We start from the raw sequence: 20,424 nt of genomic DNA on the forward strand, positions 1-20,424 counted from the left end.
GGAAGTCTGAAGGTGGTGAGGAGGCCTTGGCTGCGACTTTCATCAGAGGTGGGATTTCTTCCAAGGGAGGGGGAGGAAGAGGCTGGACAGGGCAAAGTGGCCCTCCACTGGGCCTAGAGTGGGTCACGTGGACCACGGGACACTGGTAGCATATAGCACATGGCAAATCTAGCCTTGACTACCCTGAAGCTGGAGGAGTCACATCTGCAAAGTCTATGCAGGCATTACAGGTGAGTAAATGGAAACGATCATGTGACTCGGTAAAGGATGTGTGGTTTCAGTGTAATTAGAAGCACATCTCAGAAATGAGGATTTCGGAAACGGATGGCGGTCAAAGCAGACAGATGCCAACGCTACTGAAATTCATCATTCTTTAAACGGTCGGATGCCGAAAACATAAAAATCAAAAAGAGAGAAAAAAGAAAAAGACTATACCTCCTACATTCAAAGGGCCTAACTGTGGACAAGCTGAGAAGCAATGCACTCACTGAGTGTTCACAGACAAAGAGGGGGTGAGGACGCACAATCTGTTGGCTTCCTGTGATGAGCAGTACTGTGACAACCTGGTGAGCTAACTCTTCTTCCCCCGAACCAGAGACGGACCCCATCGGAAGACCCATCAGCTCAACTGGTAAGTTACAGTTCTCCACATAGACTTAGGCTTTGACCCGCACACAGCAAACTCAGTTTCATGTCTGCAAATTGCATGTTTGTGTGCCATGTGCCCATCTGTGCGTGCCCTGTGTATGCATGCACAGCCACCACTGTGCACAGCTATGCGTCTTTACGCATAGGATCTGATCCATGCACGGTGGCTTCCTGCTGCACAGACAGATCCTCTCTTTGCATTGATGTAAAAACTCCAAGGTCCTTGCCTTCATGGAGCTGAGAATCCAGCAGGAGAAGCAAATACTTAGGACGGTGGATGGTAAACACTGCCAAGAAGGGCAGCAGGAATTTCCTATGGATAGGGTCATTCCAGAGAAAGACTTAAGCAGAAATCGCTAAATTTAAGACAAAGCTCTTCACTAAGCATCGTAGTGTTATGCTGTCCCACAAAGCGACAATAACCACATTCTGGTATATAATGCTACTCCTGAGCTAGGTGGTGGTGGCTCATACCTTTAATCCTAACACTTAGGAGGCAGAGGCAGGCAGATCTCTGTGAGTTCAAGGCCAGCCTGGTCTACAGCGTGAGTTCCAGGAAAGCCAGAGCTCCACAGAGAAACCCTGTCTCAAAACTTCTGATGACGATGATGATGATGATATAAATAAATCAATAATGCTACTCCTGGGCTGGAGAGATGGTTCAGCAGTTAAGAGCACTGACTGCTTTTTCAGATGCCCTGAGTTCAAATCCCAGCAACCACATGGTGGCTCACAACCATCTGTAATGGGATCTGATGCTCTCTTCTGGTGTGTCTGAAGACAGTGTACTTACATATAAATAAATAAATCTTTAAAAAAAAATAATGCTACTCCTGTACATAAGCTGCTTTGCTGAGGATGCCCAAAGGGTATTGCAGAGAGGGAAAAGAAGGCATGATAGAAACTCCTACTCCACCCTAAGTACTCATCCAGGCGCTTATAGCAGCCCTACTCAGCATCCCCTGTTTAGCTCCTTAGACACTCAGATAGCTCTCTTACCACAGAAGTCATTTTGCCCTTCTGCAATACACTGCAATTTGGGTGTGGTTGGGGGGATACAGCAAGGAGACTATTTCCCACTCTTAAGACCTCTAGCCTGGGACTGCAAAGTTAGGCCTTCTTTCATGAGCCCTGCTCACTCTAGGTCCCCTCTGAGGTTTTCTTACCATCCCTATGGCCAGTCACCAGAAGCTGACTTCCATATTCTACCAGGCATCATTGAGCCTCTAGGTGGCATGACATGGTGATCAGCTGACCAGCAAACTTGTCCTTTTGGAAGGGAGGTTAAGGTCAACATCAAAGGTACTCTGAGGTTTACAATGCCCAAGTTCGTGATTCAGCTGTGGGTGTCTTTGCCACAGAAGCTGCTACCCCCAAGAGGTGCTCTAGATTGGGACAGTTGGCATTCCCTTGTAGAGGGTGACAGGAAGGGTATGATCTGTTGTCTGAGATTCCATTCACTCCCTTGTGCACAACTCTGCCTGAGCTGCACATGGTCCTGGGTCATGGGAGGTGCCATATATGAAGTATCAAAGGGTAACCGAAGGCTGCAGGGAACCCCGCTTACACAGTTATAGGGGATTTGTCATCTATGGCAGGGCGAGAGTTTTGAGTGGTGTGGTTGCTCTGGAGCCCTCCATGATCACATAAGGGACCCCTCTCCCATGTTTTGTTAGTAAACCAAATCAACTCATTGATTCCCCAAGCCAGGCTATAGGGTGGAATCATTTCTTTGGTCTGTTGTTGTTGTTGGCATGCTATAGGGGGTAGGTAGATGTTAGTTTGTGTCTCATGGGGAAGAGTTCACACTGTAGACATCGACTGTGATTCAGGGAGTTCTCCCCATCCCCAGTGATACCATCACGTCCAACTGTGACATTTCACATTACTCCCGCCACTGCATACTTCTCTTTTTTTTCCTTTTTTTTTTTTTCTTTTTTTTCAGAGCTGGGGACCGAACCCAGGGCCTTGCGCTTGCTAGGCAAGTGCTCTGCCACTGAGCTAAATCCCCAACCCCTGCATACTTCTCTTTTTCCACTATCAATCTAACCAAGTAATTTGTTTTTGACTTCTGACCGTGGGTGGGATGGATGATAGACACCTCCGCTCCAACCCTCACGATCATCAGACTGTCTCCATTTCTTCTGAATCACAGGCCAAAAATGGATGCCTGGTGTGGCAGCCGGAGTCAGCCTTCAAGTGTTGACTCATCGAGCTTGAAGTGGCTCAACATGGGGAATTCACCCAAATGTTGGCCACCCAGTCTCAACTTCATCTTATCCACAGGGTGCTTACGGATGAACTGGTGAGCGAATGGATGAAGGGAATTCAGGTCCTCAAAAAGGAATGTGGTACTTGGATCTATCAATGTAGTAAGGTTGCCTATAAAGGACGCAGGCTGGTAAGACAGTGTGGTGGTTTGAATGGGATGTCCCTCAGGAGTCTCTGGCATGTTTATACTTGTTCCCCGGTAGGTGGTTATTTAGGGAGGATTCGGACTGTAGTCTGGCTGAAGAAAAGTCTCTCTCTCTCTCTCTCTCTCTCTCTCTCTCTCTCTGTGTGTGTGTGTGTGTGTGTGTGTGTGTGTGTCCTCCATCTTGTCTTCTGAAACATGGCTTTTCACTGGGACCTGGAACCTACCACATAGGTTAGGCTGCCTAGCCAGTGATCCACCTGTCTCTGCCACCCCAGTGCTGGGATTAAAAGCCCACAATGGCTTTTCAAAAATGTGCATTCTGGGGCTCGAACCCAGGTCCTCCTGCTTGCCCACAGGGCACTTTACTGACTGAGGAATCTCCCTAGGTCCCTCTTCTGTGCCTTTTTGCAATGTTCTCCATCTCTTGTAAGAAAGGGATGGTTCTAATCTTCTCAATGGGAAGGCAGATTGAAGCCAGGGTAGAATGCAGAAAGAGCCCAGTCTGTCCTTGGTCACTTCTCCTAGAGGGCTAAAAAGATAAAAGCAAACTCAGCAGCCACCCCAAACGGCAGTCTCCTTCTGACATGCTCACACCTCCCCTCATCTGCCTTTCTTCCTGGAGACAGTGATGGCTCCTCCAGGCAGCACAACCTCTCTGTAGTCATAGCTCAGTAACAGTGTGTGTGGAGAGCTATGGCTTCCTCCAAGAGATTAGGCTCTCTAGGGACAGAGTTCCCTCTTAGAGCTGCCAGTCAGGGCTTGCGGTTTTAGCTCCCTGGAATGGCATCATCGTACTCTGGGCCTCTGGAGGGGGTCCTCACGTTAACCTTGGAGGTTGCATGCAATACAACCGTCTAGGCCCCACCTTAAACCTGCCGATTCTGGGAGCTCTGGCCAGAAAATGTGGATTTAGGAGCTTCTAGAGCAGCTTTCAAATTGTGGGTCGTGACCCCTTTGGGGTCAAATGATCTTTTCACAGGGGTCATCAGACATCCAGCATATCAGATATTTACATTATGGATTCATTACAGTAGCAAAACTATAGTAATACGGTAATAATGAAAATAAATGTTATGGTTGGGGGGTCACCACAACATGAGAAACTACATTAAAGGGTCACAGCAGTAGGAAGGAGAACCCTAGGGGTCACTGTGCCCAAGGACCTTTGTCCCAATTATTTTCTACTCTCTCCATCCCTCCTTTCTTCCTTCCCCTCTCCCTTCCTGCTCCCTCCTTCCTTTCCTCGGCTCTTTCCACCCTTATTTGGCTCCTCCTTTGCTCCTCCTCCTGCCCCTCCCCCTCCTCCTGCCCCTCCCCTCCTCCTGCCCCTCCCCCTCCTCCTGCCCCTCCCCTTCCTCCTGCCCTTGCCCCTCCCCTCACTTCCTCCCACAGGTCTTACTTGCACTGTCTCTAGTTATAGCCAAACTACTAGATAGAGAAAATCCTCACACCCCAAACCCTCTCCTTCCTTTCTGAGCAGACTGCTCCCTGCAAGACCTTCAATGACGCTACCAGGTCAGACACTCCCTGGAGCCCACGCCCTCAATACAACCCGTAAGTCAGACTAATGAAGATCATTGGAAGCTCATTTGGGACGCCCTCTAGTAAATGCTGGCTGACACTCAGAGTCACTTCCTTTTCATACGTATCAGTCTACATCAGTGGTGGGCGTACTTTAAAAACAGTGGTCAAGTCCACTTGCCCTGCATGCATGAGGCCCCGGGTTCAATCCCCAGTGCTGTGGTTTGAATGAAGATGTCTTTCATGCGTCTGTGTTTGAACACTGGGTCAACAGCAGTGTTTTGGGAAGTTGTGGGAGCTTTGCGGGATGAAGCCTCAGTGAAGGAAGTAGCTCACTAGGTTTACAGGCCAGCCCTGCTTCCTAGTCCCTCTGTTCCTGTGACAAGCAGACTCTGCTCCTTCAACCACATCTGAAAGCCACTCCCCAGCCATGATGGACTGTATCCCCTTAAACCACGAACCTAGCAGAGCCTTCCTTCAGTCACTGCTTGGTCACAACAATGCCATAGTTTAGAAGGAAGGAAAAAAGGAAGAGAGGCAGGGACGGAAGAGGTTAATTAAAGGAAACTTTGGGCTGGAGAGATGGCTCAGTGGGTAACAATGCTAGATGCAGAGGGCCTGAATTCAGTCCCTAGCATCCATATAGGATGGATCACAAATGTCTGGAACAGTGCCCTCTTCTGGCCTCTGCGGGCACTACACTCATGCACCGACCCCTACATACACACATAATTTAAACAAAACAAACAAACAAACAAACAAACAAAAAACCTTATAAAATGAAGGAAACCTGGGCTGACATGAGTCTACACCACCGGGGGTATAAGATGGGTCACACAGTTTGAGTAACACTGTGGAGGAGAAGTCGTGAGGCTTTGTGAGCAGGAGGACATAGGCCTCAGGCCTCTGGAAGAAGGCCGACTTATGTGTCCTGCTTATCTCCTATGAGACCTATCACTCGGCTTTGCAACACAGAGGAGCCCCGGGCAATGCGGCAGCACGGCCTGAATTCAGCATAGGATGAAATTATAGCTCACTGCCCAACGTGATTTTTATACTCTAACTCGCCTGGTTGTATTATTAAGATAACACAGCCTCATCTGTCACAGAGAAGCCATGAAATTAGAGGTATTAACAGGATAAAATGTCATCATTTCTTCTGTCTTTATCCTCAAGACCAAGGCCGGTTCTCCTGGTGGGGGCTGAGGTACACATAATTCTTACTGTTTGTGTTTAGTTGTCTGTATGTTTCTGGGACGGAATCTCATGTAGCCTAGGCTAGCCTTGAACTTGCTATGTATCCAAGGATGACCTTGACTTTCTGATCTCCTGTTTCTGTAGGCTCGTACCACTATGCCTGACTTCGCTGTGCTAGGGATGGAACCCAGAGCTTTGTGCACGGTAGGCAACCTCAGGCCATTAGGAGCTATTCTTCAGGGAGCTAAAGACTGCATAAAGTTAGCATTTTAGGGGGCAAAAGTGTCTGAGCTCAGGCTTCTGCATGGGGCCGTGTTCTGTGAGGACTGTGGTCCTGTGATCCTTCTGGAAAGCAGGATGTGATCTCTATCTAGCTCTGGGACCACTCTGCCCAGAGACGGCTCCTCTCATTCTGACGATATTCAAGACAACAGCTCATCCCAGCAACACTGACTCCGGCGGCTCTGCGATCCCATGCCAGATGATGTGGGTCTTTGCCACAATGGCACGCCCTGCTTTCCCTGTCCTAAAAGGTCCAATTTATATTGCCAGGGACAGAGGGACCCATCTGATCTTAATGTGGATTCACGTGCATCCGTTTCTCCCAGTAACCTGGCGGGATGAAATGCACACGCCTTTCAGACAGGAGACAGGAGCTCATTAAATGAAAGAATTACTGGCTGCCCGCTAGCAGGTGGATATACATATTACAGCCTATATATGCCGGCTGTTACCGTTAATTCCAGGTCATTCTGGGCTACGGCTGAGCTCTTTCGTTGTTTGTTTCTTGCAGTTTCCGATACACCCGAACGTTCACACTTCATTAAACATCTTGAGCACATCACAAGGGCAACAAATCTCTCACAAATACTCTTGAGCATTCTTTTATGGCCTTTATAAGCAACTAACACTTTACAAGTTCTATGTGTCTTTTTCTAAACTTATCCCTGCTCCCCCTCCCCCAATTCTTAATAGAGCTTCTTCCCTGCCGGTTAGCTTTCTTAGTGTAGCTGCATAGGCCACGAGGGATGAAACTCCCTGCATGTTACAATACTAACTTGCCAAGCAAGATGCGCCCGTTGGTACGATAGCGGACTGACTAATGCTGGGGTAGTCAACTACTTTCTTACTGGATTTGAAGTCCACTCCACAGGACAGAATCACACCAGATAATGTGGGCCTGGTCCAGAGCCTGAGGGTTGGGAACCTCCCTGGGGCCCACTCCTGTCACTGTGGTATACAGGGATGCATTCATGAACATATATAGAATGAATAAGTAAGTAAAAAAAAAAGTAAGAAGTCCATACAAGGTGAATAGTAACTAAATGGATGATTCATTTTGAGGCGATGGAAGGCAACATGTGGTAGCAACCCAAGACTGAGTAGGACAAGGAACTACCTCCTAGACACAACACTGAAGATGAGAAACAACAGAATGGCATTCCTATTATTCCGAGTGTGCCCTTGTGACTCTGCACTGTGAGGACAAGTTCAGGTGAGAGAGGTCATGGATGGGGTGGTGAGGTGTGTGTGTGTGTGTGTGTGTGTGTGTGTGTGTGTGTGTGTGTGTGTGTGTGCAGACAACTGTACCACTACTGACTTGAATGATCATGGCTCCTTAGTGGCACAGCCATTGCTAAATTCCCATGCTCTCGTACATTAATAACCCCTTGCCCACGTTCTTACAAGTGACCCTGAAACAACTCAGTGGATCACAAAACAAACAAGTCATAACAGCAGGAGTAGGGGAGACGATATTGGGAAGTCGTTGTCTGGATGGAGCGGGAGAAGGATAAGAGAGGGCAGTCAGGGAGAATATGAGCAAAACATGAGACTGTCAAACGACATGTTATAGGAAATGAGTGAAGTGGCATGCTTAAGCTCTCTGTCTCTACTAGGGATTCTATTGATGCAATCAAAAAACAAAAAAAATGAACAGAAAACCCATGATTATGAGCAGCCCAAGGAGGAAAGGGTTTATTCATATCACAAGCCATCAACAAGACAATCAGGGCAGGGACTTAAGGAAGGCAGGACCTGGAGTTGGGAACTGAAGCAGAGGCCACGGAGGAGTGCTGCTTGCTGGATTGCTCCTCCTGGCTTGTTAGGTTTGTTTACTTATGTACCTCAGCCCCCAGGGGTGGCGCCACTGACCATGGGTTGGCCCCTCATACACCAATCATTAGTCAAGAAAATGCCTTGTCTGCAGACTTGTCGACAGGCCAACTCTATAGCAGTGCTTTCTTGATTAAGATTCCTTTTTCCATGATGACCCTACCTTGTGTCAGATTGACACACAGCCTCCGTACTATTCTCGGTGTGACCCACTCTCCACGCCAGCCTTGGGCTAAGCTGCACCTCTGCTTATTGATGCATCTGGTGTCAGGTTAACGCCTCGAGTTTTCTGCAACATTGTCCAGTGCATCTCCTGGTCACACAGGGAGAAGCCAGCAGACAGAGAGCCAGTCTCTGCCCTGCAGGGACATTCCTAACTAAGCATGAGAAAGGCTGTAAGGTCTGGCTCCTGTGCGGGCTGGAGTCTATGAGCAGGGCACTAGGGGCCTTTGCTTTGGGAAGGCAGGAGGCCGAGTGTGCACACTCTTGGCACCCATTTCTCTTCTAGTTTCCTTTCTGCTGCTGTGATGATACACACCAACCAAGAGCGTCTAAGATGGAGAAAGGGATCATTTCATCTTATATTTTCAGGCCTCACAGTCGATCAGGGAACTCAGTACAGGAACTCAAGGTAGGAATTTGAAGCAGAAAACATGGAGGAAAGGTGCTTACCAGCTACCATACAGGCTTATGTGCAGCGGCTTCATTATAAATTTTTATGTGTCTGAGCAAGTGCCTGTCTGTATGTTTACTTACTACATAGGCGCATCACCCCCAGAGCCCAACAGAGGGCGCTAGACTACTAGGAATGAAACTGCAGATGGCTTTGGGTATGGGAATTGAACCTGGACCCTCTTGAGGAATAGTCAGTGACCTTAAGCACTGAGCCATCTCTCCAAGCCCCAGCTACCTTTCTTACACTACCCAGACCCACCTAGCGAAGGATGGTGCTCCCCACAGTGGGGTATGTCCTCCCACATCAATCATCAGCGAATAATAATCTCTCATAGACATGACCACACGTCGATCTGATCCAAGAAATCTTCAACCGAGGTTCCCTCTTCCTACGTGGCCATAAGTTTGCATTAAATTGACAATAAAACCTTACTGGAAGATTCTACCCCTGTCAGCTTGATACATAAATATGTTCACTGCTAAACTACAATCTTTTCCCTTCTTGCTTGTTCCCAGGATCTCACATTAATATTGCAGTATAAAATGGAACTTTTAAAAGTCCCAGTCTCTAAAAATTTAAATGCCTTAAAAGCTCAAGGTTTCTCTAAAAATACAAGATCTCTTAACTTTGGGTTTGTTGAAAATTAAACACAAATCACATTTCACGGCAGCACTCAGAGACAGGGAGAGGAGTCAGGTCCGAAGGCAAGCATGAAGTTAAGCATGGAGGCTGTCTTGGCATAGTTCGCAACAGTGTAACATAACCGGCAGCGTCTGGTCCTTATCAACCATTCCTTTATACTCTCCTTGTTTCTGTGTCAGCTGGGGCACTTGGATTTGAAGAGAGAGATACAAAAGAGACACCTCAGACACAGTCCTTTACAGAGTTCCTAGGCTGGAAGGGAACAGCTATAAATCCAAAAGCAAAGCGAAAGCCACGGTGACTTAGGTCAGTTCGCCATCCCTGTGGGCCGCCTACTGGCATCTGAAGGACGAGCTGAAGAGTAGCTACTCTCCAACAAGGTCAGTGGCAGGGTACAGATGCCGAAACTCACACCCACACACACCCACTCCGTACACTCACACCCGTGTTTGAGTAGCCTTGATGATTCCTAAGTCCCGTGGGAGCATTTTCTGGAAGGGGTGTCAGTCAAATCAGACGGACATCAACACTCCTCAAATTCACCATTGACATAAGTGGGCCAGGAAATCGATAAAATAGCCTAGTGTGTGTGTGTGTGTGTGTGTGTGTGTGTGTGTGTGTGCAAAATAGATTTCTCATTGTGCACTGCAATAAAAACTTCCAGTGGCCACTGCACAGCCACCTGTCATGTGAGTGTAAGAGAGATGACATCTGTTTTCCTTTTATTTTCTATATAAGATACAGAGAAAACCTGTCAGCTGCTTCCACCAGGCCTGGTCTATGCAGAATGTGAAAAAGAGCTGCAAGTCTGGCAGTAGCAGAGCATTACAGTGAGGCCCTCGTCTGGAGGGGGTTGAGCTGAGTGACTTTTACATTTCAGTCTATTCCAGCATTTTCTAGCTACAAGATCCAGAGGATAGACAGCCATTTCTCCAAGCTTCCATTTATTTTCCTCTGTAAAATGAGAGGTACATGCTCTCTGTGTCTATTAATAGACGGTAAATGAAATCAGGTAATGAGTGGAAAAGCAGAGGCAGGATAAGGGATGCTGGTCCAGAGGCAGGATAAGGGATGCTGGTCCAGAGGCAGGATAAGGGATGCTGGTCCAGAGGCAGGATAAGGGATGCTGGTACAGAGGCAGGGTAAGGATGCTGGTACAGAGGGAGGATAAAGATGCTGGTACAGAGGCAGGATAAAGATGCTGGTACAGAGGGAGGGTAAGGATGCTGGTCCAGTGGTAGGGTAAGGATGCTAGTCCAGAGGTAGGATAAGGAGACTGGTACAAAGGCAGGATAAGGATGCTGGTCCAGAAGCAGGGTAAGGATGCTGGTCCAGAAGCAGAGTAAGGATGCTGGTCCAGAGGCAGGATAAGGAGGCTGGTTCAGAAGCAGGGTAAGGATGCTGGTACAGTGTCAGGGTAAGGATTCTGGTACAGAGGCAGGGTAAGGAGACTGGTACAGAGTCAGGGTAAGGATGCTGGTACAGTGTCAGGGTAAGGATGCTGGTCCAGAGTCAGGGTAAGGATGCTGGTACAGAGCCAGGGTAAGGATGCTGGTACAGAGGCAGGGTAAGGAGACTGGTCCAGAAGCAGGTAAGGATGCTGGTCCAGAGGCAGGGTAAGGATGCTGGTACAGAGGCAGGATAAGGAGACTGGTCCAGAAGCAAGGTAAGGATGCTGGTCCAGAAGCAGGGTAAGGACGCTGGTCCAGAGGCAGGATAAGGATGCTGGTTCAGAGGCAGGATAAGGATGCTGGTACAGAGGCAGGATAAGGATGCTGGTACAGAGGCAGGGTAAGGATGCTAGTCCAGAGGTAGGATAAGGAGGCTGGTACAGTGTCCTCCCACTGAGTGAGCCTCTCTATTCCCACAAACTCCAGGAGACCACATTAAGCACCCACCCAATAGATTAAACTGTATCTACTTTGCTTGGCTTTTAGTATTTTGGGTAATGCTGGAAGAATCTGGAACATCATACTGTTTAGAAGGAGAGCCTGAGGTTACAGCATCTCTGGGGTTGGGGAAACAAATCTTTTGCGCAGCGTCATCTAATGCCACTGTGAGAATTTCCCAAGAGGGGATCAGAACAGAGCTGTGCAAACGGGTGTTCATTTATAATCCTCACTTTAGAAAACCTTTCAAAGCCCAAGCGAGCACTTAGGAGCTTTGCTAATGTTCTCGAAATGTGGATAACCAAATGTTTTTTTCTCTCCATTTCTTTTAAAATATAAAATATTTCTCCTTCATTACAAGGTAATGTTCTGAGACTGGAATGAATCATGATAGCACAAGCGTACCTGTTACGAAAAGAAATATGATAAAGGAAGTAGACGCGGGGGGAGGGGGAACATCGGTACACTCCAGTGGTGATTTATTGTACAATTCATCTCTGGACCCCTGATAGAAAAATCAACATCTGCGTCTTAATGAATGTGTTTTTCAAAATGGGTAGAAAGAGTCTGCTAATCTACATGGGTTTGCTTGGGAACGAAACTGTAATCAATTACATGTGTATGGATACATATATACATATATAATATTGTATAGAAATATATAGTATATATTAAGTGTATGTGCATGTATGAGTGTGAGTGTGTGGGGTTCTGGGAGGCGTGTGGCATGGCACATGGGTGGAAGTAAGAAAACCACATGGGTGGCAGTCATTGCCCACCACCGTCTTTTCTGAGACAGGATCTGTTTGATCATCGCTGCTTGAACGCCACTGGCTGATTCTTCAGCCTCTGCCTCTCATCTCTGGGTCCAAGGGTATTGAGATCAGAGATGCTCGGCTGCTGAGTCTGGCTTTGCTGTGGGTCTGAGGGCTCAGCACTGGGGACCGCAGGCTTCGGCAGCGAGCGCTTTACCTTCTTCCTCGTTCTCTACTCCCTCACTTCGTTTTTTGAGCACGGTCTCTCACTAAACCTGGACCTCGTTGATTTGGCTGCCCTGGCTGGCCCCAGCAAGCACCTGGGGTCTTCCTCTCTCTACTTCCCTAGTGCTGGGGTTTCGGGTGTGTGCCGTCATGTCCGGCTTCTTCTAGGATACAGGCTCAGGCTCTCACTTGACCCACTGAACTATATCTTCCTAGCCCATGGGTTATATTTTATATTCCAAGTCTGTCTGTCTGTCTGTCTGTCTGTCTGTCTCACACACACTGGGTTATATTTTAAATTCCAAGTCTGTCTGTCTGTCTGTCTGTCTGTCTGTCTCTCACACACACACTGGGTTATATTTTATATTCCAAGTCTGTCTGTCTGTCTCTCTCTCTCTCTCTCTCTCTCTCTCTCTCTCTCTCACACACACACACACACACACACACACACACACACTGAAAACCTCATAGCTACATGTCACTCCTTCCCCAGTCTTTCATGGCTTTTGAGTCATTTCGAGCAATGCCAACAGCAAGAGCCAAACACCTACTCAGCACCACTCACACAGGACCTCCACTGGCTTTTGATGACTCCGTTCTTTCCCTCTCCTTCTACGCGATTAGAAAGTTGCTGAAGCGGACAGCAGCAGAAGAGATATGCGTCTAATTACACCAAGCGCTTCGACTACAGAAGCTACACACCGTGGTTCTTTCCCCCCCCCTCTGGAAACCAAAAGTGTTATTGATTTCCGGGAGCGCTATGAAGTGCGAGTTACTTTCCATTGCCGTCTGGGTCATCGCGATGGAAATCTGACAGGCAGCTCCCCGGGTGCTGGGTATCCCGGCCCTACACTTCTACAGAGCAACCAACCTTTCTTCTGACCCCTTGGAAAGTTCACTTGGCTCAAACCATATTAGAGTAGCGGTGCTCAATTTGTAAGTTAATATGTTCTGTTTAAAATGCTCCCAGCAGAAAAGGTCAGGGAGGCACTGCTGTGAAATCTATTAGATGATATTGATGGAGAAGCTACAGGGGTGGCGGACAGAAGCAAGACAGGGGGTGTCACAGAAGTTAGAAAGTTCTTATCAGGTAATCCTGTGTGCCCAGGGTACCGGTCCGTGTCTAGAACCTGCTGAGGAGGCGGTATGGAGTGAATAAAGTATTTCTCCTGCAAGTGTGAGGACCAGACTTTGGATCCTCAGAACCCACCAAAAATCCAGGCAGGCATGGTAGTCTCCTCTAAACCCAGCATCCTGGAGGCCAAGACCCTAGGACAAACTGCCTAGCTAGACGAGCCAGATTTGGTGACCTGCAGATTCAGCCAGGGACCCTGATTAAGTAAGGGAGAGAACAACTGGAGAAGACACTGAAAGTCAGATTCCACATACAAATACAACATGTTGAACACCCCATCTCCATCATCATGGACTCACACATATCACACACACACACACACACACACACACACACACACACACACACACACACACACACACAAAGGGAGGAAAAATCCTGCCATGAACTGGGCAAGCACTGCACACTGTGCACCATGAGGCCCAGTACAAGTCAGTACCAGAAGAGCCTAGGATGTGTGGCAGGTGAGTGGTGGATTCAATTACTTCAGGACTCTGCACCATACTGGGCTCTACCCAGGGTGGGAATAACTTGCTTGCCTTCCTGAAGGGGCTTCCTGGAAGAAAACACACGTTGGAGATAAAAAATGCATGTGCGGGAAGGAGCTGGGGGAAACAATGTGTTGTTGCTTGGCTGCTGGTGCCCAGCAGGCAGCTTGTGAGCACCCTCCCCCCTTTCTCCCTGAGAATTTCCAGAGTCCCACAGCCAGCAAGCAGCCACATAGCTACAAGTACTTCCCCCCAGTGGGCCCTGTAGAGTGCAGGGTGCTTTCCTGATCCTCTTTGAAAGGAGAAGGAAGCAGGCCTGGATAAACTAAAATTCCTCCTCCAGCTAAGCATCTCCAGCCTCCCTCAGTGTCTCCAGATTGACTGCCAAATTATGTTTCTACACACGCCCATGATTTCCCAAATGAAGCTGACAATTAATTTTATGAGTTATTCTTTTCTCTTTTAATATGCAAGCATTTAAATTTCCCCCCTTTCTGCTTGAAGGACCTACTCCAGGCTTTCTCAGCACACAGCTCCAACAGCTGTAGGACACTCCAGGGACACTAAGTGGCCTCCCAGCAGCAAAGGAAGTGTGGATCAGCTATTGCCCACACAGCCCTCCCAAGTCTAGGATTAAGCTTCAGGGTCTGTAGGGGGGCCAAGCTGAAGTCATGACCAAGAAGAGCTGTGCATTTGAATGCCTGCTCATTCCAACACAGGCAACTAAAAAGCCACACAAGTGACTAGAAAGCAACCTAGCCCCCCCCCACTCCCATCCCCCCACCCTCGCACCCCCACCGCTAGAATGAGCCTTAGTCTTCTCTGTATGTTCATACAGCAGGAGACAAATAGGAGCCACATTGTTATACATTGTTACTAAGTCTCCATACCTTACAAGAACTGTTTCTGTTTCCTAAGCCTACTGTATCCTGCAAAGCATGTTTTCAGCCTATACTGAACTTGTAACCCCATGATGTAACCCTTCGCCTTGCTAAGCTGCTGACCCCCGTGGTGCTTCCCTTCCACAGACATATTCTACACTTATCCACCCCACAGGCAGCCTGGAGCTGCAGTTCCTACTCCTGTCCAGGTGCTAATAGCCAATTATCTCATCAGCTGTTTTCTATCAACCCCAACACTTCCCCATAAAGGGGGAAAAGCCAGTGAGGGGCTGCTCACTGAAACCCCAACTTAGGAGGAGGCGGTCAATCCCTTTTGCACTTTAATTGCTTTAATTAGACAGTTGTGAAAATAGTCCCCACCACTACCACCACCACCAAGGTCTAACAATACCTAGAAACCATGTAACTTCCAAGGGTGACCCATCACTAAAAGTCACCTAAAGGGAGCAGCCAGCCATCCCCCTGCCTCTGTAATGGTTACGGAACATTACACCAGTGGAAGACCATGCTTCCAGCCGCACCTGCACAGAGATGGCTCCCGGCTCCAAACAGGAGACAAAGGAGTTTTCTTTTTATAATCTCTGTGTATTTGCGTGGGGAAGATGTATATGGTATGTGTGGTACATACATGCGTGTTTGTCTGAGAGTGCTGGGATGCATACATATGGAGGTCAGGGGGCAACCTTAGGTAGCTGTCCTTGCCTTTGATCTCTGACTCCCTGAGGCTGAGCTTGCAAGCCCATAACGTGGGAACCAAGTGGACAAAACTATTTCAGAAAACATCAGGTGACTGGGACTTCCTGATAAACTTGAGGCTGGGGAGTTCCACAAGAATTTGCTGAGTAAACACCCTAATCCAGGAAGTGTCCCAACCACAGTAAGGGCAGGACCCTCCACCAACCCCCCCCTTCTGCATACTAGAGATGTCTCCCCACCAAGGGCCCCCAGTGAATTCAAAGGACAATAGGTGGCCACCAATGAATTCAAAAAGTAATAAGCCCCACCAATGAGAAATAACCAACTCATGCTGTATACCCTAAAGCCTATACCTTGAAACAGTATAAAGAGCCGGTGCCTTTGTTCTTTGGGGTCACCTCTGTCCCGACTGCAGAATGACCCCAGTGCACTGGATTATTAAACCTCTTGCTTTTTGCATCGATCTCAGTCTCTGTGTCTCTGTGAGTGGGACGTCCTAGACGTAGGGCAGAGGCTTCTTGAGTCTTACAATGCCACCCTACCTGGTGTCTGTCTGTCTGTCTGTCTGTCTGTCTGTCTCTCTCTCTCTCCATGAGTTCTGGAAACTAATTCAGTCGTTCATCGATTGAACTGCCTCCCCTGCCCACATGTGACCTGATTTGAAGGACACTGTACCACCCAAATGCACACTCAAGTCCCTTCTCACTACCCCTCTCAGAGCAGGGGGAATCTGGAACTTTCCAGCAAGATCGCTGTTCTTTTGACTTCTATGCTGTTAGCCTCTTTTTGGCCCCTCCTCTTGCCTGCATTCCACTGATAAATTTCTCTCCTATGCTGCCTAGTTTTATGTCTACGTGTGTCTTTTGAGAAGAGGGACTCTCAATTGAGGGCATGCCTCCACAAGATTGGCCTGTAGTGCGCTTTCTTAATTAGTGATTTACGTGGGTGGGGCTACCCCTGGGCAGGTGGTCCTAGGTTCTTTAAGAAAGCAGGCTGAGCAAAGCATGAGGAGCAAGCCAGTAAGCAACATCCCTTCATGGACTCTACATCAGTTCCTGCCTTCAGGTTCCTAATACAGATTTAGTAAAACTTGACTTCCTTCAGTGATAGAATTGTAAGCAAAAATAAACCCTTTTCTCCTGGAGTTGCTTTCACTTGTGATTACTTTGATCACAATAGTAGAAACCCTAACTAAGATGTCTTCCAGTTCAGCATTTTCAACTCGCCCCTCCCACTTAAATCTATCACAGCTCTCAAGTGCCAAGTACATACCAGCCAACGTCTCTAATCTTAAAAGCCTTTTTAATTAGGCCTCAACTTCCCTGGCAGTACACAGAGTTCAGGGGCGCTGGCAATACAATGTGGGAGTCACAGTTAATGGTAATAATAGCCACGTTCATAATTGTATAAAGATTTGTTTTATTTTTAATTACATGCATTTGCTCGTGAGTGGATTACTCTCTGAGGCCAGAAGAGGGCGCTAGATCCCCTGGAGCTGGAGTTACAGACATTTGAAGTTGTCCACATGGGTGCTGTAGATACTCCTAACCACTGAGCCATCTCTCAAGCCCCCATGTTAGTCATTTTAAGTGTCTCCAAGTTTACTGTTATTTTATTAAACAGACTCATTAAAGCAAGCATTTGTTGTCCATGCTGTCCACTGTTTGCCTCTTTAAATGGGTGGTCAGGAGTCTCTTGCAGATGGACAAGTCCGGCCCAGCTGTCCAGCGTTTTAATATTTCTGCTACTTGCTGGGCAGGCAGCGCTGACTGTTTTTAATTTATAAAGGAGGATTTATGGACTCTTGGATGACAACCGACAGCCAATCAATAAGGGCTGATAATAACAGCATGTAATATCAAGGAACATTAGGTCTGAGGCAGGATTTGGGGAGAGAAGTGGGCAGTTAGAAACCTTATCATTTGAAAAGAGGTCACGGCCCTGGTAGCAATAAAAATGCCTAAGCAAATAAAACCGCACCTGTGAGCTGAGAATCCCATATATCGCTGCGCGAGAAAGGAAGGCTTTGAGACCGTGAGGGGAGAGAGACTGTGCCCCCCAGCCAGGATTGGGGTGGCTGTAGGACCAATGTGAGCATTAAGAAAGGGCCTATTTATTACTGTTCAGGACAACAATGTCCTGTGCATGTGAATGTCATCCAGTTGCCCGGGGCTGCAACTGGGGAATCTTCCAGAAAGCAGAGAAGGAGTTATTCTCTCTTGAAAGGCTTAACTCTAAATCTTAGCCTGTGTATGTTGAGGACCTCCTGGCTTTCTGACATTCTTCCTGACTAGTTATTTGAGAGGTGAGGGAGCTTTTCCTGATCCTACATTGATGGCACGTAGACTACGGGAAGAAAAGCACGAAACCTGTGAGTTCGGTTCCCAACAATCATATTGCACAAGCGAAAACTGAACTGTGAATTGCTGTTTGCTTCCAAAGGTAACCACAGTGGCAATGGTGAATTGTACTGACCCCTGGACCAAAACCACAACTGCGGTCCACTGAGGAAAGTCTGAATCCCCAGACCTCCAGAGACTCCACGCATAGACTCTTTTGTCCCCAGATCCCAGAGGAACACAAGCTGCAAGGACACCATGCGTCTCCTCAGCAGGGAGGCTGCAGTTTAGGAATTGGTGAGGAGATTCAATCCCATTTACTTCCATACGGGTTAGATTTTTCCCTTAAGGCTCCTGGAAACTGAAGTTCCCAGAGAAATCAAACACATGTCCGTGATAAACCTTCTACGAGGTTGACTGGCTGGTTAGAATGTCTGTGAGTTGGGAGAGCTGGAATGTTACAAGTCCAGGGCCAAATCACCTTGGGCTCTCTTTAGCCCTTGGTCTCATCATTCCCGGCCCAGCTCCATGGATGACCTAACACCCTTAAGACGCTGGGTAAATCCTTTTGCTCTATATGAAAAAGACCTACAGCCTCTGCTGACTCAGCCTGGGAATGCCAGCGGACAAGCATCCGGGGCCTGTGACAGCGACTGTCCTGCTCTGCTGTGAGCTTCCCACCAAGGCATTTGAGCAGTGTCTTCATTTGCGACCGGTCTTTGTCTCTGCCACAGCAGAGCATGTCTTTTTTTGCACATATTTGTATTCTTTGCCTATGGCCAGTCAAGATTTGGCTCCAAAAGAAACAAGCTTTTACCCATTCCAAGGTAAGACCTGTGGTTTTGCAGACACTCCCCTAGAGAGTTGCACGACCCCAATTTCCAGTTTCCCACAGTCCCCCCACCCCTTTGCAGCTCACCTCCTTGTAAGGTATACTCAGTCACTGCCCTGCTGAAGACGCCCAGGCCTGCCCCGTTGTAGGCAGCCACCTGGATCTCGTACTGTGTCCAGATGATGAGGTCGGTGACAAGGCAGTAGTTCACCTCTGGGCTGCTGATGTTCCTCTGCTGGTGTTCTCCAGGCAGGCCAGCCAGGCGGTACCTGCACAGAGAGGACACATGGATATGAGTCCTGTAGGGACACCGCCCGCAGTAGACTGGGATCACCTTGAGAGGAAGGCAAGAGGAAAGCAGGCTTGAACTGGGCTTCCAGCTCAGCCCTGACCAGAGTTTGCCTTGGTCAATGGCTTCATGCCTAGTGACCGTAAACTCCAGGTGAAGTGGAGTGGGCTTGAACCTCTGAATGGCCGTGGAAAGGTTCTGCTGTTTTTGTTACTGTTGCTTTAAGATAGATTCTTGCCACTGTGTAGCCCGTGCTAGCCTCTGATTGGCAGTGATCTTCATAATCTCAACCCCCAAGTTCTGGGACTATAAGCATGTACCTCTACACCCAGCTTGTTTTCCTTTTGAGAAAATGTAATAGAAATGATCCCTCCCCAACCCCGCCCCCCCAAAAAAACCCTAGAGACTAGCCAAACGCATGCTTACAACCTACTCCTTCAGTTAAGGCTTAGACTGTCCCACTGCTGGAAGGAGGATATGGGGAGAGGGGAGGCTGTTGGAACCCAAATGAAGTCTTCCTCCCTCCCTCTACCCCCCTCTCCTGCTTTCCTTCCTTCCTTTTGAGTCAGGGTTTTGCTATGCAGCCCTGGCTTGACTTGGATTCATGATTCCCCTGCCTCAGCTTCCTGAACATCCAAATTACATAGATGGGTAGCATTGTGTTCCAAAAAGTTCTGCATTTCAGGTGCAAACTGCCAAGTGTGTACAGTGACTATGAGTCAAGATTCCATAGCTGAGTGACATGAGGGATGGAGAGAAAGGCTGCACTGAGACTGCAATGTGGGGAGAAATCAGGAAGCCAATGGTCTGTGTGCTCCTGGCCTTTGTCCAAGTCCTCTGTTCTGTTTCCACTTAAGAATAGTCTAGATTTGTCCAGAGATATTCCAGACCTATAGTAAGTGGCTTTGAAAAGCTGTTAAAACTTCTAAAACACCCAAAGGGCTAAGTATGACAAATTGGTTTTTTTTTGGGGGGGGGCGTGGTGGAGGAGGGAGGCTTTGTGAGTTCTTGGGTAACCTGTCCTTCAGAGCCCGGAAGCAGAAATGTAGAGTCCTGTTTATTAACAAGATGCTTACCCAGCCAGCTCTTTAAAAGAAGGCATGAATTCAGGGAACGGCTTTTGTGCTGTGGAAAGGCTTGTTCCTGCATTATTTTGATTAGCAAATGTTTTTCCATGATTCCGTTTATAGAAGTTAATGTACTGAAGTGGCTGAGTTAATTCACAGAGCTTTTCTGGATCAGTTCCCCTGGGTAAAATGAGAGACGTGTACAGTCGTCCTGAAGCTCCTCAAAGCGTCCAATTTATAGCCCAGAACTTGCTCTTGCCTCCTGGAGATGGGGCTTTGTGTGGTATCCAGAGAGAGGACATGATTGGCAAGCATCCTCAGACAGAGAGGCAGCATATCCCTAACTTCTCACAGCATGCTGGAATCACCAGGGTCTGACAGAGCAGAGGGACACACCCAGGACAGGAACTCCCAGACCAACAAGGTCACCAAGGTTGGATAAAACAAACAAGACCTGGAAATGCAGGTGACTGCGACTTCCCTGAGGGATATGCAAATGAGGCCATACAAGTTTCTTCTTGCAAGCCAGGACTTTCTGAGGACATTCTTCCTGTCTTAGGAACCATTTGTGCTTGGGAGGCCCTCTTGGTAG

General features: G+C 48.0%; 1 protein-coding gene across 1 annotated transcript in view; it reads right to left on the reverse strand.

The window, feature by feature from the left end:
- Positions 1–20,424, reverse strand: part of Sdk1 (sidekick cell adhesion molecule 1) — a 429,935-nt gene that overhangs the window by 188,219 nt on the left and 221,292 nt on the right. The window contains 1 exon segment of the mRNA XM_032887198.1: positions 18,564–18,745. Within this exon segment, the coding sequence (XP_032743089.1) occupies positions 18,564–18,745 (182 nt within the window).

The sequence above is a fragment of the Rattus rattus genome, chromosome 16 (genome assembly GCF_011064425.1).
Source record: "Rattus rattus isolate New Zealand chromosome 16, Rrattus_CSIRO_v1, whole genome shotgun sequence".
NCBI classification, from domain to species: domain Eukaryota; kingdom Metazoa; phylum Chordata; class Mammalia; order Rodentia; family Muridae; genus Rattus; species Rattus rattus.